The sequence below is a fragment of the Asterias amurensis genome, chromosome 10, assembly GCF_032118995.1.
Source record: "Asterias amurensis chromosome 10, ASM3211899v1".
NCBI lineage: Eukaryota > Metazoa > Echinodermata > Asteroidea > Forcipulatida > Asteriidae > Asterias > Asterias amurensis.
The window spans coordinates 12,095,668-12,110,508 of record NC_092657.1 but is presented as its reverse complement, the minus strand read 5'-3'; the positions used below and the strand labels follow the sequence as shown (position 1 = coordinate 12,110,508).

At 39.4% G+C, this 14,841-nt stretch overlaps 1 protein-coding gene and 1 pseudogene across 1 annotated transcript; both read left to right on the top strand.

Moving 5' to 3' along the window:
* Positions 1-5,235: 5,235 nt before the first annotated feature.
* On the top strand, positions 5,236-6,219 carry LOC139942592 (microfibril-associated glycoprotein 4 pseudogene; annotated as a pseudogene).
* Positions 6,220-7,631: 1,412 nt separating this feature from the next.
* Positions 7,632-8,615, top strand: LOC139942591 (ryncolin-2-like). The gene has a single exon (XM_071939449.1). It carries the CDS (start codon positions 7,632-7,634, stop codon positions 8,613-8,615), a length of 984 nt encoding a protein of 327 aa, XP_071795550.1.
* The last annotated feature ends 6,226 nt before the right edge of the window (positions 8,616-14,841 follow it).

Genomic DNA, 14,841 nt, shown 5'->3' with positions numbered 1-14,841 from the left:
AAGTCTATCAAAAAGTAGTCACAAGGGGGCGTCTTCTCATTATTATTTTGTTTTTTCTGAGAGAGAGATTCGGGGAAGGCCTTTTTTATTTGTATTCGCCCTCATTTTCAATAGGATAACACATTGAAAAAATTCAATTATTTGGCTCCATTAATAATGAAGGGGAGGGGGCGTTTTGGCTGTATGCACTTAAGGGCATGGACATTTTTTGTTTGTAGGAAACAAAACACAATGTCAACTAATTTAAAATAAGATCACACAGTTTACAAATCATAGTAGTAGAAAGCTTTACATGTTAACGGGCGAAAGAAGACTTTGACTAAATGTTTTTTGAATGTGCACAAGTTTGAAAATACTTTACAAAATGGTTTAGTTTATACTTGCACTGTACAATTTTGTATACAGTTGTTTACCACAAATGTATGATTATGGTCCAATGCAACAAGAACAACTTTAGAAAAGGAAAAAAAGGTCAAAGTCAAATTGTATGGCTTTACTTACCTTAGCACAGAATCGGCACTTACGGAAGCAGCGAATTCTGTGCTTACGGCAAGCGTATTTCACGGGTTAGCGGCGAACTTTGGCTTCTGCGCGTGCGTACTCCGCGTTACTAGACATTCTACGTTTACAAGGCTAGCGCAGAAATTCGGCGCTTGCACGTCACCGGGGAATTGCGATCGTGAGAGCAGAATTCGGCGGTAAGCAGAGCCATGAAATTAGGCCCAGTACAACACAAATGTGTAGTTAAGGATAAAGTATGCAACATGAACTGCTTACTCAAACATATGTTCTTATCAGAGCGTTTAAGAAAGTACTTTTTGAAGAAGGTTTAACAAACTTGACATACTTTATTGTCTAATTTGTTGTGTGTGTGAACATTAGATTAGAACAAAAACAGTATTGCATTTCTATAATCACGTACTCATCCAACGAAACTCATCCTGGACACCTTTGGTAATTGTCAAAGACCAGTCTTCTCACTTGATGTATCTCAACATATGCAAACATGAACAAACCTGTGAAAATTTTAGCTCAATCGGTCTTTGAAGTTGCGAAACAATAATACAATAAAAAACACCTCGTCACACGAAGTTGTGTGCTTTCAAATGATTGATTTCGAGACCTCAATTTCTAAATCTGAGGTCTCGAAGTCAAATTCGTGGAACAATATTGTTTTGTTTTGTTTAATACGTTACTCCAGAGAAAGCCGTTTCTCACAATGTCTCATACTCTCAACCTCTCCTCGTTGCTCATTACCAAGTAAGTGTTTATGTCATTAACTATTTTGAGTAAGTACCAATAGTGTCCACTGCCTTTAAAGAATTTTTTTTTTTTTTTTTTTTTTTTTTATCCGTGGATGGGTTGGCTAACGAACATTTCGGTTCTGTTCAGAAATTACATATACTAATACAATTTATGTTTTGACTAATATTAGGGCTTTGCAAAATCAGAGGTTAGATTTTTGCTTTGCTACATAATATTAAAACAAACAAATAAAAATAGACAACATACCCAGCAGCACAAGCTGGCAAAATTGTTATCATTCCCGACTCGATTGCAATAGTTTTTCATTAAAGCCAGGACAAACTATTGAAAACAACATGTTGGAGACATTTAATCTGAAATGTATGGTTTACTGGATGGCTTTACTATGTCCTTATTGGTATATTATTTAGCAAACCAACGTTTAACAATCCAGATTTTGACCGAGTCAATACAATTTCCACACCAACAAATAATCGAACTTTTTTTTAATATCGACTTTTTTGAATGGCCCTTTCTGATACCTAAAAGTATTACATTGGAAGTATTGACTTTGCGGTCCACACGACCAGCTGAACCCTCAAAGTATGACCAGTACGATGGTAATTACTTTGCCTATGTTTGGATATTAAAAGCACTGGACACTAGTGGTAATTACTCTTAATTAATTAAAAACATAAACCTAACTTGGTAATGAGTAATTGTGAGAGGTTGGTTGTATAAAACATTGTGAGAAACGGCTCCCTCTGAAGTAACGTATTAAACAAAACAAAACAATATTGTTCCACGAATTTGACTTCGAGACCTCTGATTTAGAACTTGAGGTCTCGTAATCAAGCATCTGAAAGCACACAACTTCCTGTGACAATGGTGTTTTTCTTTCATTACTATCTCGCAACTTCGATGGCCGATTTAGCTCAAAGTTTTACAGGTTTGTTATTTTGTGCATATGTTGAGATACTCTAAGTGAGAAGACTGGTCTTTGACAATTAATAAAAGTGTCCAGTGTCTTAAAGGGAAACAAACTAATGAGCCTAAACTATAGAAATGTTACTGCCAAGGCTTAATTAGAAGCAGTGCTGGTAGTCTCGATTCAAGGTAGTTGGAGTGGCAGCTGATTATATTATGAAGCCATTCGGTATTTAAAAATCGAAATGTTGGAAGGGTTGGACGAATAAAGGTAATTATTACATCTAATCTCGGCCGATAACAGTACAACCAATCGAAACCAACCGCAGGTGATGCAGGCGTTTGTCGCCACGAATGAGGGTTTGATGCCTCTCTTGATCTCTCTCATTTATTGCTGTCAAAACCTGTCAAAACAGTGACGTCAATGGGTAGAGTTACTGCGTTAAAATTAGTTGCAACCACAAACTGGGTTGATTTGATCTGTATGTGGTAAAGACTAACTCTCAGTGTCAGGACAATTTTCCGCCGACAGTCAATAAGGAGCATAAACGCACTATGTTATCTCTTTTTCTGAAAATAGAATCATTGAACATTCATCATGGAAGTTATAATCATAATCATGGTTCTGAGTTTGACGGTAAAAACCTGCCGGGCTGAAAATCAACGTAATATGGAAACGTTCTACTTGGCTGAAAACCGAGCCTTACTAAATCATGTGTTTCAGTGGAAGACGGTATCTTCTACTGTGATCTGTGGGCGAGACTGCTCTATGGATCCACACTGTGCATCATTCAACAATCACGCCATAAAATGTATTTGTGTGCTCAATAATGCTAACAGAGCTCACAGCCCCGATGACTTTGTTGAGATTCAAGAGAGCGTCTACTATGATGACAACGTGGATCTACTGTCATTTTCACAACCCAGTACTACAAGTAACAGTAGTTGCCAGGAGTTGTATCAAGCTGGTTACCGAATCAATGGTGTATACACCATCTTTCCTATGAGTCTGACTGATGGGTTACATGTCTACTGTGATATGGAGACAGAAGGAGGAGGCTGGATCGTGTTCCAAAGCAGACAAGACGGCTCTGTTGACTTTTACCGTAACTGGACTGAATACCAATCTGGTTTTGGTGATTTACAGAATGAGTTCTGGTTGGGGAATGATATCCTGCGTGACCTTACTGGATCAGGTCAATGGCGACTCAGAGTAGATATGGAAAATTGGCAGTCTAACAGAACTTGGGCCTCTTACGGTGAGTTTGCTGTTAAAGGTGATAAGTACACTCTCCATGTTGGTTCATACGATGCTTAGAGTACAGCAGGTGATTCAACGGCATTTAGTAATGGGCGTGCATTCACAACCAAGGACAAAGACAATGATGCAGTTTCATATTACAATTGTGCTAAGTTCTATACCGGTGCATGGTGGTACAGTGGGTGCCATCACACTAATCCAAATGGTGAATATTACGAACAAGCAGACGTGTCGTTTGGACAGGGCATAACATGGAAATACTGGACAGGCCAATATTACTCCCTCAAGAAATACAACCTGAAATTACGGCAAGTTGTATGAACTCAATATTCACCGAGTCAGAACTTGGCAAATGATGCGTACCACACACACTCACTGGTAGCGTCACTGGTCAGCGGTTGATGTAAAATTTTGCCCTCAAATATTCAGATCAATCTTTCCTATTACAATCCATTCATCTTATCTTTTACCAAAAACAGCACATTAAATCACCAGTCTTAAGGTCTGTCGTCACTCAGGAATACGTTTTCTGTCCACAAGATCCATAAATAATTAACAAGAAACAAATCGTGCGGAACATAGCAGCTTGTGCTTTATGGCGTGCATCCAGCATTTTTAGGGTTTTTACTAAAACCTGTAATTCTCATTTTAAGTGATAAATTGATTTTCTACGTCAACGCTATAATCAAAACTTGTGCTTATAGTTATTATTGTTTTCATGCAACACTTCGACGTAACTCGAGTGAAGTGCAATTCACGTAAATTGTGACTAGGACGGACTCGATACCGCGTTATGGACCCGAGTCCTACAACTCATGTGACAAGTATAGCCTTCACGCTCATTACCGTCCATGCCATTGCTTTAATTTAATCTTGGGACAAAATATACAGAAAATAGGTATACAATGTGTTTGCTTTTTACGTTATCGTCACAGTTTGAAAAACAATGATAAATGATGTTAAACAAAAAACACATGTAACACTAATACATATAAAGACGCAGTATAAACCTCAGTATTGGTACGAATTGCCTGTTTGTAAGAGAACAAAGATGAAGTCTCAATGGATGGAATGCATGGCTAAACTTCCGGAACGTTCAATAACAAACAAAAACACTATATATTTATTCAGAGAACCGCAGTTAAACTGCTTTGTTTTTAATAAGGAATATGTGTGTACACGTAAATCTAGTCTGCTCAGTGTTCCATAAATAATTCGCCTATTGACCGCGTAATTAAAGTGTACAGTTAAGTCGATCCTGTGCCTCAATGGCTGAGTAATTTATGAACTAATTGCTTTGTTGCGTGATTAATTAGCGTAGCAAGATTGGCCTAACTTAAATAGGTATTACTCGTTTGAGTATCACTAGTGCGGAATGAAAAGCTCTATGGCGTGATTTATGGCATGCATGGATCAGCGATTTTGTTCGCGGACCAAAGAATTCCTTAATTTTTTTGACGTAGCTTGAACGTTCACGGCGAATACTATTTTCATTATTGAATTATCAGCCAACGACGACTTTAAATCAAATCACAGTTTCTATGGTAACCGGTGTGTTGTCGGCCAAAACACCAATGGACTTGGGTGGTTGGAGTCAATCCGTAAAACAACAGTCTCTTTTTCGCAGTGCCAAAACGAGTGGATCAACAGAGTTCCTGTTTTAACTAAGCCTGGGTTTGCCGACGATTTACATCTAGTGACTTAGACTTTGACTGTTCATATTTATAGAAGAAAAACAACCGTGACTGGCAGATAAGGAACATAGTCTCTTTTTTTTTAAATATAATCATTGAACATTCAACATGGAAGTTATGATCATAATGTTGGTTCTTATTTTGATGGTACAAACCTGCAAGGGTGAAAACCAACGTAATATCGGAACGTTTTACTTGGCTGAAAACCGAGCCTTACTAAATCATGTGTTTCAGTGGAAGACGGTATCTTCTACTGTGATCTGTGGGCGAGACTGCTCTATGGATCCACACTGTGCATCATTCAACTATCACGCCATAAAACGTATCTGTGTGCTGAATAATGCCAGCAGAGCTCAGAGCCCGGATAACTTTGTTGAGATTCAAGAGAGCCACTTCTATGATGACAACGTGGATACTCTGTCATTTTCACAACCCAGTACTACAAGTAACAGTAGTTGCCAGGAGTTGTATCAAGCTGGTTACCGCATCAATGGTTTATACACAATCTTTCCTATGAGTCTGACTGCAGGGTTACATGTTTACTGTGATATGACGACAGAAGGAGGAGGCTGGATCGTGTTCCAGAGGAGACAAGACGGCTCTGTTGACTTTTACCGTAACTGGACTGAATACCAATCTGGGTTTGGCGATTTACAGAATGAGTTCTGGTTGGGAAATGATATCCTGCGTTATCTTACTGGATCAGGTCAATGGCGACTCAGAGTAGATATGGAAGATTGGCAGTCAAACACATCTTGGGCCTCTTATGGTGAGTTTGCTGTTACAGGTGATAAGTACACTCTCCATGTTGGTTCATACGATGCTCAGAGTACAGCAGGTGATTCAATGGCATTTAGTAATGGGCGTGCATTCACAACCAAGGACAAAGACAATGATGCAGTTTCATCTTACAACTGTGCTGAGTTCTATACCGGTGCATGGTGGTACAGTGGGTGCCATCACACTAATCCAAATGGTGAATATTACGAACAAGCAGACGTGTCGTTTGGACAGGGCATAACATGGAAATACTGGACAGGCCAATATTACTCCCTCAAGAAATACAACATGAAATTACGTCAAGTTGTATGAACTCAATATTCACCGAGTCAGAACTTGGAAAATAATGTGTATCCGGTCTAGCAATTCTAGCCTCCCTATTGAACCCATATACAATCATGAAAGCCGCTGGACCCTTTCGGTAAATAGTGTTGTCCAAGACCCACACTTTGTGTACCACAACTTCTATATCAAATAACAAACCTGTGAAAATTTAGACTCAATCAGTCATCGGAGTCGGGATAAAACAACGGAAAAAAACACCCTTGTTTCCGCGCCTTTCGCCGTGTCATGACATGTGTTTAAAATAAATCCGTAATTCTCGTTTTGCTGTTTTCTCAAAAAGTAAAGCATTTCGTGGAATAATATTTCAAGGGAAGTCTTTCACCATTACCTTCTGTAAACCCTGTAAGTTATTTGTAAATCTGTAAACTTTTTTTTCTGAACCGAAAGGGTCCAATGGCTTAAACGCCTGTTCTTTTCGAACAGGCGTTTGATTTAATGGTTTAATTATTGTTATATTTTTGTGTTACCCTTTTTAAGATGTCGTTTTCCGTAAAATTGCATTTGTATTAATGTTGTATTTTAAACTAAACTGCTTACACAAAGTAAGGCCTTTTTTTTTTCAATCCAGTATATTTGTTATTATTTAATACTCTCTTTGTGTATGGTATATATCATTGCAAAGCTGAACTGTTCCTCTTTAAAATAATACCACAGTTACAATGATTACATGTTGCTGGACTTGACCATGTAAATAAGAATGAGACAAAGTCACACATCACAAATGCCAAAATTAGAATTTCTTTTTTTACTGTATGAACAATCAAATTGACACCGTTATTCAACACGTTTTACTGGTGTTACGTCATCCGTTTTGACACTCCACGTGATTCCCTCTGGACCAATCAGATTGGATAACTTAATTGTCTTAGGTAGTTATGAATGTAAGTTGATTGCATGGTTCACACGTCCATCGCAACTTGAATATCGGTCCATTGTGATGGTGAATACTCGCCATATAACCATGGGTAGGAAGTAAAAACAAGAGACCTAATTATAGAACGCTTCTGTCAGAGTTTTCAAAAGGCAGCCGTTTTATAGTCACTCTCGAGAGAGAGTCAGGTCAGTCGTTAGCGGGAACAGTACACACAAACAAATCAAACCCACAACACACGACGTCAGGCGTTTGTTTCCAAGCTTTGTTGATTGCCCCCCCCCTCTCTTTCTGTTGTTGCTGTGGAAACGGTGACGTCAATGGCCAGAGCTTTTGCCTACAAACAGTTTGCAGCCAAATATTTGGTTCATTTGACCCGTCGACTACAAGCTATCACTGTCAGCGCAATTTCCAACCGACAGTTAAGGAGGAACAGTAACAATACGTTTTTACTTTTCTACGTTTCTGACAAGAAAAAAAAATTAGAAAGATTCCACAAACAATCACCATGGAAGTGATGATCATAATATCTGTTCTGCTTTTGGTGGTAAAGACCTGCCACAGTGTTAACCAACGCTTCATCGAAACGTTCTACCTTGCTGAAAACCGAGCCTTACTGAATCATGTGTTTCAGTGGAAGACGGTATCTTCTCCTGTGATCTGTGGGCGAGACTGCTCTATGGATCCACAGTGTGCATCATTCAACTATCACGCCATAAAAGGCATTTGTGTGCTGAATAATGCCAGCAGAGCTCACAGCCCGAATAACTTTGCTGAGATTCAAGAGAGCGTCTTCTACGATGACAACGTGGATACTCTGTCATGTTCACAACCCAGTACTACAAGTAACAGTAGTTGCCAGGAGTTGTATCAAGCTGGTTACCGAATCAATGGTTTATACACAATCTTTCCTATAAGTCTGACTGATGGGTTACATGTCTACTGTGATATGGAGACAGATGGAGGAGGCTGGATCGTGTTCCAGAGGAGACAAGACGGCTCTGTTGACTTTTACCGTAACTGGACTGAATACCAATCTGGGTTTGGTGATCTACATAATGAGTTCTGGTTAGGGAATGATATCCTGCGTGACCTTACTGGATCGGGTCAATGGCAACTCAGAGTAGATATGGATGATTGGCAGTCTAACAGAGCTTGGGCCTCTTACGGTGAGTTTGCTGTTACAGGTGATAAGTACACTCTCCATGTCGGTTCATATGATGCTCAGAGTACAGCAGGTGATTCAATGGCATTTAGTAATGGGCGTGCATTCACAACCAAGGACAAAGACAATGATGCAGTTTCTTCTTACAACTGTGCTGAGTTCTATACCGGTGCATGGTGGTACAGTGGGTGCCATCACACTAATCCAAATGGTGAATATTACGAACAAGCAGACGTGTCGTTTGGACAGGGCATAACATGGAAATACTGGACAGGCCAATATTACTCCCTCAAGAAATACAACATGAAATTACGGCAAGTTGTATGAACTCAATATTCACCGAGTCAGAACTTGGAAAATAATGTGTATCCGGTCTAACAATTCTAGCCTCCTTATTAAACCCATATACAATCATTAAAGCCATTGGACCCTTTCGGTAAACAGTGTTGTCCAAGGCCCACACTTTGTGTACCACAACTTCTATATCAATAATAAACCTGTGAAAATTAAGGCTCAATCGGTCATCGGAGTCGGGAGAAAACTACGGTAAACCCACCCTGGTTTCCGCGCGTTTCGCCGTGTCATGACATGTGCTTCAAACAAATCCGTAATTCTCGTTAACGAGAATTTATATTGTTTTGATGTTTTTTCAAACAGTAAAAGCATTTCATGGAATAATATTTCAAAAGAAGTCTTTCACCATTGCCTTCTGTAAACCCTGTAAATTATTTGTAAATATGTGAAAAAAAAAAAAAAAAAAAAAAAAAAAAAAATTATAAAAAATTCCGAACCGAAAGGGTCCAACGGCTTTAAATACCTTGGCAGTAGCGTAATAACGGCTCTTGGTCGATACTCATTAGGGACTTTTCGTTGTCGACGACGGATGGTTCTGCGACGGAAAAGATGACATTTGGCGTCATCTGCGCATGCGTCGGCTTTGAGGACGGTCGTCCCTCACTTTATACGACTGTACATGGGATGAGTCCTCATTGTTTTGAAAACGTCGCAGAACCACCCGTCGTCGAAAACGAAAAGTCGCTATTATCCTTATTGAGACGGATATTTATATAGCCATCATAAATGGTCCGACCTTCATGTTCCGATCGAACGTTTCACACGAGGGTGAATTTGTGCAAAACGTGTACTGTCTGCCGTGTGCAAGACGTAAACTTGGGTAGGCAAAACCCACTTTCGTTTCCCACTAGTATATATTCACCGGTGGGAGAAAAACAATGTTAAACAGCTACCTGAGAGGAATGTTTTCAACATAAGTTGTATTTTTACATGTTTATAATGAACTTGTTCACCATTTTAATGTTATTTGGATATGTGTACACTTGTGAACTTTTCGTAATTATCGAGTAAACAGTCAGGCCCCTTACTACCTAAAGGTTTTTGAAAAACTAAAAACACTTCTGCCGTTGAGAGCGGGCGTTAAAGGACAATGCCGCTGACGTCATTTGTGGGAGATTGCTTTGGTATACATCCACGCTGCAACACAGCGGCTTTATCTACTCATGACGTTTTAAGAAGTGATAACGTAACGGGGCTTTCCACAAATCTCGCAGAAAAGCTGTGGACAAGGGCATACAAAATGATTGTTTTTTTTTTTTACCCAATTGAAACCTGTTTATAATCATATGACTCGATTGTCTTATTCATCGAAAACATGTTAAGTGGAATTCAGCAAAGGTTCACGACTTGACATTTTCGTTCAAGCATGTCTTTAAAGATGGAACATGCTCGTGCGGTACGCGAAGCTTTTTACGGCCTGGGGTCCAGGCCTGCTTCAGGGCCCGGGTAGATTTTTCATTTTAGATGATTTGTGGTGTAATTTTCGGCCACTGAGAAAACAGTCTCAGAATATAGTAGAATAGAATAATGTTTTATTGTTTTATTAGTAGAGTGAAATTCGTTTTGGTTGTGCGTGTCTTAAAATATTATGTTATATACAAATTACACTAAAAATTAACCATTTACAAAAGTAAATCTGAAAAGTATTACAATATACAGGTGAATACGAAATATAAAAATAGTACGATATTATTAAAATCCCGAATAGACATTCATGATTAAAACCTGTCATTTAGAACACAAACAGCTCTGGGATAAAAACTCTGCAAAGTACGGTTGGATCCAGATTTAATTGAACGAAAACGATTCTTAGACCCCATGGGCTGAAAGAGGGAATGTGCTGGATGAAACTGGTCATCTACTATAGAGAGGGCTCGTTTGTTTTAACTCGAGAGAGGTACAGTTCATCAAGTGATGGAAGTTGGCAACCTATGATTTTACCAGCTGTGCAAACGATCCGGCTTATACGCTTCCGGTCATCGGCTGTTACATTGCCCCACCAAACGATCATTGATTTTGTCAAAACACTCTAAATCACCGCACGGTAGAAGTTCAACAGAAGTGGCTGACTGACGTGGAAGCTTCTCAGCCATCTCAAGAAAAATATTCTGTGCTGAATTTTCTTAACAACTGAATTTGCATTACGTCCCTTATTTCAAATCAGATGATAAATGTACACCTAGAAATTTAAAACATTTTACTATTTCCACTTCAGAACCATTAATGACCAAGGGAGCAAAAGCTGCAGGATTTTTGCGAAAATCAATAACAAATTCCTGTGTTTTATTGACATTTAATTCTGACCAGTTAACAATAGATTGTACTTCATTTCGGTACGATATCTCGTCATTTTTAATTAATCCACATACAGTCGTGTCATCAGCGTACTTAACCATAAAATTGCTGGCTGACGTACTGACGCAATCGTATGTAAATAACGAGTACAGCAAAGGAGACAAAATGCAACCCTGTGGCGTCCCGGTATTTAAAACCAGGGGTTTGGAATAATTATTTCCGACTCTGACAATCTGAGGACGATCCAATAGAAAGTCTAAAACCCACTTACAAAGATTAACATTTAACCATGGAAGAGTCAACGTGTCATATAATTTAAAAGGCGAAATCGTGTTAGAGGCCGAGCTGTAATCATTGAATAAAAGTTTGGCATAATAAGGCATTTTTTGATCCAGAAACCGAGTTACATTAAATAATGCGAGAGACACTGCATTCTCTACTGATCTGTTTTTATTGTAAGCAAACTGATAAGGATCAAGAGCAGGTGGAGTATTAGCTAAAATATATTGCCGTACCAGAGACTCTAAACACTTCGCAACAATTGACGTCAAAGCAACTGGTCGGTACTCATTTAAACAAACGGGTCTACGCTTGGGCACAGGAATGACAAATGAATGTTTAAATACCTTAGGAACCTGACAAATCTGCAATGACCAATTAAAAATAATACAGAGAATGTCACACAGTTCATTTTTGCACGATCGCAAAAGGCAAGAGGAAATCCCATACGGACCAGGAGCCTTCCTCTCGTTTACTTTGGACAAGACACGGCGGGTATCGTTCAACGAAACCTTAACTGGGGGAAGAAGGTCATCGCTATAAGGAATTGTTGTCCTGTCCAAAGGGCGATCGAAACGAGCATAAAATTCATTCAGTTGGTTTTGGCAATAACGGATCATTAGATATTACACCTACGGACCAGCCCCCGATTTCACGAAACTCATCGCAAGTAGCGACGCATCGTAAGGTTTGCGATGCGTCGCAGACCTTTAAGACACGTCGCGGCTGCGACGAGTTCGCAACTTACGACGTGTAACTGGTCGCAACTTGCACTTGCGACGCGTCGCAGCGCTTCGTGAAATCGGGGGCTGGGCTTATACCCAGTCATTTTATTTAAACTCTTCCACATTTCTTTGGAGTTGGTAGAAGATATACCGTCCTCGAGTTGCCCCTGGTAACGGCGTTTTGTCTTCCTGACTGCGTCGCCTATTTCCAAGATGCGTTATCCCCTCGTTTGAATGCCATGTCCCTTGGGCGGAGTGCCTTGTCCACTGAACCGTCAAACCAAGGTTTGTCGTTAGGATAACTAGTTGTTGATTTCTTAGGAATGTATCAATATGGTCACAGGGTTCGGTCTAACACAGTGCAATATTTGAATTTCATGATAAAGGTTGTCAAATACACGGGGGAAATTTGACATTGTGTCCCCCACCATTTTTTTTTTTCTGCAATAACGAGCACAGCTAAAAGGAAATAACTATTTGTATGTGATTTTGTTCCCCCAAATAACTATATATATATTCAACTAGCATAAAAAGCGTAAACACGTGATGCAACAGAACCAATCGCCATTTGAATCTCACACTATTACTTTTTATAGTAATTCAAAAGCGCGCCCAACTGCCTAGCATTCGACTGTGTAACAAGTTCACGCACTAAGTTCCGACCATTGACTGTTACCTTTACCTGTTTGATTGATAGAGACCGATCCAAAAACTGACTCCGCGGTAGTTCAGTCAATTACGATCATATAAGTTAAAGTAGTAGTCCAAGCATATTTCTTTACCATCCACCCAGGTAAAAGTATATAAGCAGGAGAGTTCTTTTCAGAACTGAGAATTCTCCCGAACACCCGAACAATCTACTCCGCGGTAGTAGAACTAAGCAAGACAGTTCTCTAAGAACAAACTGCCACCTAGCAAGATACACACATGGTGTTACCGCAAGCTGAGGTACACGACAATTAACGATGAACAGACCAATCGAACACCTTGCGCTGGCTGGATTGTAAATTACGATGTGACAATCACTGATTGTGCAATCGTGTAATCACGGCAAAGCGTCAAATAAAATCATAACCGAGAGGGAAGACACGTACGTTCTAACAGGGTTTTTATAAAAAAGGCCATGGATTGAGATAAGTTACATGTCATTGTGTACCATATCAAATTTATTAGTATGTAAAATAAACTGCGCCAATAAAGTATCTAAACACTTATAAATGGTCCGATATATCAGAACCTGAAATAGTGTGCCAACAAATAATTATTCTTTCCGAGTCACCGTTAATTTCTACACATTTTGACACATCTTGTGTTGCGCTACGATGTTGTTTGGTGGATTCATGGGCACTTGAGTGGCTTAAGGTCGAATTTCAAAAGTTGCAAAAGCCCCTATTCAAGCTAAATCATTGATAGTGACGAGTAAGATCAGCGTTTCTTTTGCCCGCCTTTTACAAATGATTTTGTTTTTGTCGCGTGTTGGATAAATCGGTTGCGATGAACATACAGCATTAATTGTCAGTAACCAAGCAAAGGGGCCAACAATGGGAGGCATAGATCAATATGGGTCAAGAGCCAGATTCCTTGATATGGTTAGACAGGGAAAGGTGTTTCAAGATGACAGGACAGATGGCTCAACTGACCAAACAGGAAAGAGGACGGATCGTTGGTTTGATAGAAGCCGATATGTCGATTCAAGCTGCAGCTCATCAAGTTGGAATGTTATCAGCGACGGTCAGTAAATGGTGGAATCGTTACCAAACTCAGGGAAATGTGGACGACCTGCCAAGGAGTGGCCGTCCGATGGTGAATTCTGCGCAGAAGAAAGTGAACAAGTCCATCTAGCCTGACATCACTCTCGAGGGATTGCGACGCATCCTGATCAGGAAATGGCAGGGGATTGACCAGGGACAGATCAGAGGTCTCATTGGGAGTATGAGAACACTACTCCTTGGCGTTCAGGACAGTGATGGAGGACACACTAAGAACTGAGGACAGGATATCAGCAGTTTTAGAGTTAAAGATACGGCAGTAAATTTCATGGTCAAGTAAACGAAACGAGTTTGTGTCTTTTGTCTTGATTTTGTCTGTGTGTGATGCTTACGAGAGTTCCCTTCTGGAATTGGGATGAATAGGGGCTTTTGCAACTTTTGAAATTCGACCTTAAGCCACTCAAGTGCCCATAAAACCACCAAACAACATCGTAGCGGAACACAATAGGTGTCAACATGTGCAGAAATTAACGGTGAATAAAAATGAATAATTATTTTTTTGTATACTATTTTAGGTTCCGATAAATCTGACCATTTGTAAGTGTTTAGATACTTTATTGGTGCAGTTTACATGTTTGTGACTGTGGCGTCATCAGATGTCAAATTAAGGTATTTAAACGCTTTTAGTGAGTTTTTTCTTTGCAGCACAAAATCTTGAAAAGTACATGTACCCAGCCGATTTCATTTATGTTCTTTCCTTTTTTCAGTAAATGACTCGTTAGGCATAAACAATTGACCTTGGGTAACTGCGACCCCAGGTTCAACTTTACTTCCGGGTCAACCAGTTTTGAACTATTTATTGTTATCGAACTCTGCATTTAAGTTAGTATAAAAAAAAATTATTCAAAGATTAATGAGCAAGAGCAACTATACAATTAAAGGTTCTACAAATATAGACAGCTTAATTATAAAGTTTTAAAACTGTACAGATACAAAAACTTGAACAATGAATACAGCATCATATGCAGATCAGTAAAATTATTGCTGATTGAGCAGCTCAGCTTGGGTGGTGATGCACCTGTTTCTGAAACGGTTTGTCCTACAGTTAAAGGAACACGTTGCCTTGGATCGGACGAGTTGGTCAAAACAAAAGCGTTTGTAACCGTTTTTTTATAAAATGCATATGGTTGG

What these genes read in the sequence shown, in the direction of transcription:
- LOC139942591 (XM_071939449.1), top strand. Translation starts at nt 7,632, where the DNA reads ATGGAAGTGATGATCATAATATCTGTTCTGCTTTTGGTGGTAAAGACC.